The sequence below is a fragment of the Portunus trituberculatus genome, chromosome 37, assembly GCF_017591435.1.
Source record: "Portunus trituberculatus isolate SZX2019 chromosome 37, ASM1759143v1, whole genome shotgun sequence".
NCBI lineage: Eukaryota > Metazoa > Arthropoda > Malacostraca > Decapoda > Portunidae > Portunus > Portunus trituberculatus.
The window spans coordinates 14,997,939-15,007,938 of NC_059291.1; the positions used below are offsets into that span (position 1 = coordinate 14,997,939).

A 10,000-nucleotide genomic window follows, 5' to 3' on the forward strand; every position below is an offset into this window, starting at 1 on the left:
GAGTGGAACAGAAAATGGACGACATGATAGCATTGTATTGCCCAGAGAGAGAGAGAGAGAGAGAGAGAGAGAGAGAGAGAGAGAGAGAGAGAGAGAGAGAGAGAGAGAGAGAGAGAGAGAGAGAAAGTGTGTGAGTGAATGAGTGTGTGCAGGTAATTGAATATTGTCCTCTGCCAGTTGCCTGAATTTGTGTGTGTGTGTGTGTGTGTGTGTGTGTGTGTGTGTGTGTGTATTTCACTGTTTGATCTGCTGCAATCTCTGACGAGAAAGCCAGACGTTACCCTACGGAACGAGCTCAGAGCTCATTATTTCCGATCTTCGGATAAGCCTGAGACCAGGCACACACCACACACCAGGACAAGAAGGTCACAACTCCTCGATTTACATCCCGTACCTACTCACTGCTAGGTGAACAGGGGATACACGTGAAAGGAGACACAACCAAATATCTCCACCCGGCCGGGGAATCGAACCCCGGTCCTCTGGCTTGTGAAGCCAGCGCTCTAACCACTGAGCTACCGGGCCTGTGTGTGTGTGTGTGTGTGTGTGTGTGTGTGCGCGTGTGTTTGTGTGTGTGTGTGCATGCGTGCGTGCATGTGTGTGTGCCCGTGGTGCAAATGAGACGTGTCAAAGCATTAATCACACAAATGTTTAGCAATACTGTCGCTGTGAAATGTTTCTCTTTACAAAACAACCCAACATAAATTTTCGTATTAGCCACTTCGTTTTGTTCTTCTACTTAGTGTATCTCTCTCTCTCTCTCTCTCTCTCTCTCTCTCTCTCTCTCTCTCTCTCTCTCTCTCTCTCTCTCTCTCTCTCTCTCTCTCTCTCTCTCTCTCTCTCTCTCTCTCTCTCTCTCTCTCTCTCTCTCTCTCTCTCTCTCTCTCCAACGCTCATCCAAAGAAATATAGTTATAATACATTAATGACACTAAAGGGAATGCATTATTAGGATATAGAAGCGTTGCAATATACACTATGGAAGGTTTAGTTCATTTGTAATCAACTGCAGCTCGTGTTAAAGATAAATATTGTGTGTGATTTGTATGAGTGTGTGTGTGTGTGTGTGTGTGTGTGTGTGTGTGTGTGTGTGTGTGTGTGTGTGTGTGTGTGTGTGTGTGTGTGTGTGTGTGTGTGTGTGTGTGTGTGTGTGTGTGTGTGTGTGTGTGTGTGTGTGTGTGTGTGTGTGTGTGTGTGTGTGTGTGTGTGTGTGTGTGTGTGTGTGTGTGTGTGTGTGTGTGTGTGTGTGTGTGTGTGTGTGTGTGTGTGTGTGTGTGTCTGCGTGTGTGTGTGTGTGTGTTAAATTTTGCTGCTGGATAGGTTGTCTTAAGAAAGCTTTAAACCCTAGTGATTTATTTGTTAATGTATATATTTCTTTATTGACAACCAAAATGAATAAATTTGGCTCCAGATAATGATAAAACACATTATGACAGCACACTGCATCACACTAAACTAAACTGTAACACGCCGTACAGCAAGACAGTGTAAGAGATAACACACATTAACATGAAATATTCAACATTGTTTTCCAATGGTTAAAAAATGATAGTTTTTATGATCTTATTCTATTCATAATGCAGTGTGATTCTTACTTTGTGACTAGTATAATGAAAACATCTTCGAAAACACATTTATTCTGATAGAAGCTGTTAAATATAAAAAGTGGATGGAGGATACTATTGAAGCGTAACCAAACCTTTCAGAAATCACACTAGGCATCACAACTAAGAAAAACAAACAAACAATATTTCAGTCACATTGCACAACCCACTACTTCATAGAACAACATTGTACCAGACAACATAGCGGAACAACACACACCATCATCTAAAACCACACAAAGTTATACTAAACACCACCACGATTTAGACAGAACCAAACACCACAAAGACTACTGCCACACACCTTACCTTAAAATATTACACTTTTACCACACTTTACTACACTTTTCGACACCTACATGGCACTCCAGTTATAAAAAAAAGTACACCCACACTCGCTTGGTTCTTTAAACAGGAGATACACAAGGGAGGAAGGCGGGTCAATGTAGGAGTGAGGCGGGTGAGCGTGGTAGGAGAGAGAAATGGGTGAACGTGGGTGGCGGTGGGCGGAGATGATCAAGGAAGTGAGAATATTTTTTGTTCTGAGTGCGGCAAAACATCGACGTCTTTCGAAATCTTTATGTTTTTGTGGTCCTTGTTGATTTCACGAGTGCAAAGTTACATTTTTTGACTTTTTCTCATTTGCTGTGTACGAATTTTCTCCTTTTTAAAGTTTTTTTTTTTTAAACCACTATATTGAACACACCATCTAAACTATTTTCTGTGTTTTAATTGTTGTGTTGTATTAAATGCATTTCTTTTCTCTTCTCGTATTTTGCGTGTTTGTTTTTCACTCCGTTTATTTGTTTGTGTCCCCATTGAAATGTGTTTAGCTTTTCCTCCATGTTTGTTTATTTCTTTCTTTCTTTTTTTCACTTTTTATAGTCTTTTTTTCTATTATATGCTTAATTTTATCCTCATTCTTTCATTGTTTATTCTTTCTTCCCATATTTTGTTGAGAAACTGAATTTTTATCATATACAGTTTTTCTTACATTATAGTGTTCTTCTTTTTATATTTAATTGTCTTTTGTATATAATTTATTAATCAATCCCTTTTGAACAATTCCTTCATAATATTGCATTCAGTTATATATGTATTTCAACACACTATACTATTTACTTTTCCTTAACGCCTCATTTTTCTTTATTTTATCTTATTATATTTTAGTTATTTTGTTACTTTATTGCAGATATATTAAGTTATTGGCTGTCTTTTTCGAATATTTACTTATTTCGCCAGTAAATGTCGCGTCTTAAGGTTGTATATTGCACATCTTAAAGCTCTCATATTTGCTCCAAATATTCCATACCTAATTAGTGAGGCTTTTATGGATATCAAACTTTCATTAGCAAAGAATCATCATTCTTGAACACTGGTAAAATCAAGGAAACACTAAAAAAAACTCCAATTATCCTCCACTATAACCTGAAGGAAATCAAGATAGGACACTTAAGAATATGAGCCATGTTAGGTTCTTCGCTATGCTATGCAGTAAGACACACACACACACACACACACACACACACACACACACACACACACACACACACACACACACACACACACACACACACACACACACACACACACAAGCAAGCGTGCTGTAAATTTTTTTTCCATGCAACTTACACACAGTTTCATTCCTGTTTCAGTTTCAAGCTCACTTTTAATTCACATAATATTTTTCAAATATAAGTATATACTCGTATTTACCACTGAAGTCAGTGTGGGAGGGGTTTGATTAAGAAAGTAGGATAGTAACACACACACACACACACACACACACACACACACACACACACACACGCTCGACTCACAATCGAGAGGGCCGGTTCGAGTCACGGCGCGGCGAGGCAAATGGGCAAGCCTCTTAATGTGTGGTCCCAGTTCACCTAGCAGTAAATAGGATCGGGATGTAACTCGAGGGTTGTGGCCTCGCTTTACCGGCGTGTAAAGTGTGTTGTGGTCTCAGTCCTACCCGAAGATCGGTCTATGAGCTCTGAGCTCGCTCCGTAATGGGAAGACTGGCTGGGTGACCAGCAGACGACCGAGGTGAATTATACACACACACACACACACACACGCACACACACACACACACACACACACACACACACACACGGTAGCTCAGTGGTTAGAGCGCTGGCTTCACAAGCCAGAGGACCGGGGTTCGATTTCCCGTAGCCCCTGTTCACCTAGCAGTGAGTAGGTACGGGATGTAAATCGAGGAGTTGTGACCTTGTTGTCCTGGTGTGTGGTGTGTGCCTGGTCTCAGGCCTATCCGAAAATCGGAAATAATGAGCTCTGAGCTCGTTCCGTAGGGTAACGTCTGGCTGTCTCGTCAGAGACTGTAGCAGATCAAACAGTGAAACACACACACACACACACACACACACACACACACACACACATTCACACACACACACACACACACACACACACACACACACACACACACACACACACACACACACACACACACACACACACACACACACACACACACACACACACACACACACACACACACACAAGGCAAAAATCACTCGTGTGTTATCTTTGACATGTGTTGGAGATCGTTGCATTATTGTAAATGAACATCAAACTTATGAGTTCATGTGAACACAAGTCAACCAATACAGCAAACACGTCAAAGGTCATGTTGGGAGGAAGAGACGTAGAGGAGGAGGAGGAGGAGGAGGAGGAAGAGGAGGAGGAGGAGGATTAAAAAGAGTTAATGTAGACAGTCAAATTTGTGCAAAGGATTACAAAAGATTACTAACAGCAACGAGCCAGTAAAGTGGTGTTTGTGTTTGATTTCGTGAACTGAGGAGAAATAGCTCAACTGAATACTTCTCCCCAGTAACCCACTCAGCCATCCCGCTATCTGAAGCTCGGTAGAAAAGAATAGTACCTAGTAAATATTGAAATACAATAAAAAGAATAACTATTGAGAGAAAAAATGTCTTTGATGTTTTTTTTCTTTTTCCTGCTTGAATTTTAATTCCCTCTCTTCTTCCTTTCTAACGCACCAAAGACACTCGCCAATGGGAAACAAAACAAAACAAAGCCTCCTAAGAAGATCTTAGAAGTGCCTGTCTTCAAAAAACTTCAATAGAAAAGAATTCCAATCAGGGTGACCAATAAAGTTCCAGAGATGTCTTGGTACTCCTCTCTTGAAATGTGCTGAGGAGGAGGAGGAGGAGGAGGAGGAGGAGGAGGAGGAGGAGCAAGAGAAGCAGGAGGAAAAGAAAGAGGAGGAAAGGGAGGAGAAGGAGAAGGAGGAGGAGGAAAAGAAAATGAAAAAGAAGACTAGGAATTGTAGGAGGAAAGGAAGATGGAGGAGAAAGAGGAGGAGGAGTTGGAATAGGAACTGATGTAAGAGGATGGTGGCGTCAGATAAGAGGAGTAGGAGGAGAAAGAGGAGAAGCTAGGAGGGGATAAGAAGAGGAAGAAGAGAAGCAAATGTGGGATGAGCAAATAAACAAGTAGAAGCTAGTCTTCCCATATGAGTAGAGAAAGAAAGAGAATATGCAAAAAAGAAAAATAGGGAAGGAGAGAAAGTAAAGGAGGGAAGAGGATGATGGGGTAGAGAGTAACAGAGAGGAATACAAAGCAGCAATGAACACCAAGACATCCTCAACTTTGTATTCCTTCCAGCTGGTGTTGCTTACGACCCGACGGAGACAAATCAATGCCATATGTAAATCTTGAATGTCATTATAAACACAGGCCTCTTCCCTCCTATCCCATCCCAACCACCACCACCACCACCACCTCCTCTAAGCCTACGTCTCACCAAACACAAGGGGTGACAAACAGGAACATCTCAGCTTGACAAGAACAAGCGGGAGTCTCCTTACACTGGTTCCCGTCATATGTTTCCTTGCCTCACTGCCTCTCTCCTCGCGTCCCACAGTCCGCCATAAGGTATCGCGTCGCTCTGTCCCTGCCTTGTTCCTTTGTGTTGCACGAGCATCGGTGAGGCAAACATACGAGGAGCGATTGATGGAGAGAAGCAGTAGTAGTAACGCATGGCTGGTTGTTTGGCTAGCTGGTGGTGTGTGAAGTGTGTTCTGTAACGCTTCTGTGCAGCACCTCAATCGCTACACTTAAAAAGGCTTGTGGGGATCCCACTACCTATATGGGGCATAGAAACGAAGTTATTTTGTTTTCTTTATATTGCAAGCTATTGTAAATGCGTTATTTTCCCGTGTCTAACGTAGATAAGCACCATCTTTCTATTAGGTATCTCAGTGTGTCTCTATCATCACAAATGTTTTACGAGACATGGCGTCATGACTATATTTTAGTGGGTGAGCATTGTGGCGGGACACCCACACTCCGTGTCTGCATTGACCTGACACCTCATCCTGCTCTCCACTTCCTTGAGATCACCGCCTCGCTAAGAACGCATATATATATATATATATATATATATATATATATATATATATATATATATATATATATATATATATATATATATATATATATATATATATATATATATATATATATATATATATATATATATATATATATATATAAAGTGCCTATATATATATATATATATATATATATATATAGAGAGAGAGAGAGAGAGAGAGAGAGAGAGAGAGAGAGAGAGAGAGAGAGAGAGAGAGAGAGAGAGAGAGAGAGAGAGAGAGAGAGAGAGAGAGAGAGAATCACACTTCCCTCACTCTCTTAATAACTTAACTCCGTCTACATTTAAAGCCGATATCCCGATAACTTTTACTCCCTGCGAAATATTCCTCTCCTTTCCTGCCTCACCTCTCCGTCACTCCAGCTTCTCTACCCTGACTCAGCCTTAACCCCTGGACCTTAGTTTCCTTACTTTATTCCTCCGTTAACGTTCCAATTAGTCGTTTTTACTGGGTTCCATCTTTTCCTCTTCCTTCTATAAGCGGTGCCCCTGTGTGTGTGGTATCCCGTATGTAAATCTCCCGTTCCCCCTTTCATCGCTTAGGCCGTGGCGTGAAATATGAGAAATGCTGATCTTCTAGTTAAATGTTCCCGTGTTGGTGTCCTTCGTCTTATCCCTACTTGTCACTTACACATCTTCCTCTCTCTCTCTCTCTCTCTCTCTCTCTCTCTCTCTCTCTCTCTCTCTCTCTCTCTCTCTCTCTCTCTCTCTCTCTCTCGTCCCTTTCAGTTCCCTCCAGGAGTTTGATACGTTTTATCCCTTCTTGTTTTTTTTTTTTTTTTTTTTCCTTTTTCTTGTATACTTGCTTTTTATATATATTTTTCTAACATCATTTTTTTTTTCGTGTCAGTTTTTCTTAGCTCATTTTTATCTTCCCTTCGTTTTCAGCCCTCTTTCTCTCAGATTTGTATGTTTATATTTTAACTTTTTTTTATCATTTTTGTTTTAGTCTTGTTTTCTTATTTCCGTAGGTATCTGTTATCCAGTATTGTTTCCTTCTTTTTGTTGCGTTTCTTGGTTTTTTTTTTCTTCTAACTACATTTGTTTTATTTATTTCTTCTCATCTTTTTTTTTTCTGTGTTCTTTCTGTTGCCCAGTTTTCTTTTATTTTGTTTGTTTTTCTCACCTTCCTTCCATCCATCCTTGTTATCAAGGGCACTTTCTTCCCTTTCGATTCTCATTTTTACACAGCGCTTTTCTCTTTCACTCCTTTCGTATTTCCTTCTTATTTCTCCTTTTTCTCTCTTTCCCTTCCTCCTTTTCCTGTCTCAATCTCCTCATGTTTGATCCTTGTTCCTGCCTCTTGCTTCCTTTTTGTTTTTCCTTTAGTTCGTTTCTCGTTCCTTTTATTGAATTCTCGTGTTTCATCTTTTCTTCAATTTTATTCTGTTTCCTACGCTTTTTGTATTTCCTATAATCTTATTTTTCATCTTTCCTTCACTCTTTTCCTCATTTGTTACCCCTTCTCGTTCTCTTCCTAATCCTCCTCCTCCTCCTCCTTCTCCTCCTTCTTCCCTTACTCCCTTTCCTTATTGTTTTCTTCATTATTCTTAGATGTCTCCATAACTTTCACCTCTCCACCTATACCCTCCTTTTCTCTCCTTCCCTCAATGTCCTTATTCTTTCCTTCCTTTCTTTCTATCCTTCCATATGGTATGCTTCTGTTCATTTTCTTTTCGTCCTTTTCTTTATCATTTCGTCCTTATTGTCCTCTCCTGTACTTTCCATCAATTCTGCCAATTTTGATTTTGTTGTCTTATCATGGTGTTCCTTCAATATTTCCATTACTTCTTTCTCCTTTTTTTATCGCGTTTTCTCATCCTTCATATGCTCTTCTTTTATCATATTCTTCTTATCATCCACTGTCTTCTCCATTGTGCCCACGTATCCTCTCCATCAACTTTCCTTCCCGTGTTCTCTCCTTTCGATTTTCCCCACGTCCTTCCGCCCTGTCTCCTCTTGTCTTGCCGTGTCCTGCCCTGTCATGTCTTCTCCGGTGTTCCCTCTCCCTCTCACCCTTAAAAGACGGAAGAAGAGAAGGCCTGCACGTGTCTGATGGGTTCAATTACGCCCCATAGATGATTCTCTCTCTCTCTCTCTCTCTCTCTCTCTCTCTCTCTCTCTCTCTCTCTCTCTCTCTCTCTAACTGCTGCTACTATTATTCTCTCTCTCAACATCACTCTCTCTCTCTCTCTCTCTCTCTCTCTCTCTACTACTCTCTCTCTCTCTCTCTCTCTCTCTCTACTACTACTACTACTACTGCTGCTACTACTACTACTACTACTACTGCTACTACTACTACTACTACTACTACAACAACATCTGGTACTACTACTACTACTACTACTACTACTACTACTACTACTACTACTACTACTACTACTACTACTACTACTAATAATAAATAATAATAATAATAATAATACTGCTACTACTAAATTAAAAAAATAACACCGACCGCAGCAATCAATCAACCAAACAACAGCACACACACACACACACACACACACACACACACACACACACACACACACACACACACACACACACACACACACACACACACACACACACCGCGTAGTGCAGTGGTTAGCGCGGTCGACTTACAATCGAGAGGCCCGGGTTCGAGTCCCGGCACGGCGAGGCAAATGGGCAAGCCTCTCAATGTGTGGCCCCTGTTCACCTAGCAGTAAATAGGTAAGGGGTGTAATTCGAGGGGTTGTGACCTCGCTTTCCCGTTGTGTGGAGTGTGTTGTAGTCTCAGTCCTACCCGAAGATCGCTCTATGGGTTCTGAGCTTGCTCCGTAATGGGGAAGACTGGCTGGGTGACCAGCAGACGACCGAGGTGAATTACACACACACACACACACACACACACACACACACACACACACACACACACACACACACACACACACACACACACACAAACGTTAGAAATTCGAAAAGGATACATAAATTTAAGCACTCCTGGTCCTTTTTTTTCGTTCCATCGTTCTTTGCTTCATTCAGTATTTGCTCATTTTAAAATTCACTTTGGCTGTCCACAGGCAGGCATGATTCGCGCATTTTCTATTTATTTCCTGCTGTATTTTTCAAAACTTTAGCCTTGCAAAGCTCAACAATCTGATCGTCTTCCCTCGCCAAGCCTGGACAAAGCTTTATTAAGTCGAGGGGGAGAAGGAGAGGGAAAGAGCGAAGGTACAAGTAGTATGAAGGAAGGTAGACAGGCTGAGGCGCGGTATGTGAGGGCGGCGTGGAGGGAGAAGGCAGGGATGAGTGAACAGACAGGAAGGAATTATGCATGGTAGGCAAGCTGTTTTCTTCATGATTATGTTACCCCAGACCACCGTCAGAGAGAGAGAGAGAGAGAGAGAGAGAGAGAGAGAGAGAGAGAGAGAGAGAGAGAGAGAGAGAGAGAGAGAGAGAGAGAGAGAGAGAGAGAGAGAGAGAGAGAGAGAGAGAGAGAGAGAGAGAGAGAGAGAGAGAGAGAGAGAGAGAGAGAGAGAGAGAGAGAGAGAGAGAGAGAGAGAGAGAGAGAGAGAGAGAGAGAGAGAGAGAGAGAGAGAGAGAGAGAGAGAGAGAGAGAGAGAGTGAGTCTAACGTGGAGGCAGCGTGTGGTTAATGTGAGCAAACAGAAGACGACGTCGGAATTTCAATGCTTTTGATAGCTGTGTGTGTGTGTGTGTGTGTGTGTGTGTGTGTGTGTGTGTGTGTGTGTGTGTGTGTGTGTGTGTGTGTGTGTGTGTGTGTGTGTGTGTGTGTGTGTGTGTGTGTGTGTGTGTGTGTGTGTGTGTGTGTGTGTGTGTGTGTGTGTGCGCGTGCGCGTACACGCGTGCATACGCGTGTGCAATGATACTATAAGACTCACAATTCTCCGGTGGAAGGACACATGTATGACACCTTGGCTAACACGACTCACCTGGTGGGGTCCTGGAGGTGCGGGA

General features: G+C 41.9%; 1 protein-coding gene across 2 annotated transcripts in view; it reads right to left on the bottom strand.

The window, feature by feature from the left end:
• Positions 1 to 10,000, bottom strand: part of LOC123514303 (hemicentin-2-like) — a 236,942-nt gene that overhangs the window by 24,741 nt on the left and 202,201 nt on the right. For both annotated transcript variants that reach the window (XM_045272124.1, XM_045272125.1), the window contains exon 13: positions 9,976 to 10,000. This exon is cut by the window's right edge and continues 156 nt beyond it. In XM_045272124.1, coding sequence (XP_045128059.1) covers positions 9,976 to 10,000 — 25 coding nt within the window. The remainder of the gene's footprint in view (positions 1 to 9,975) is intronic.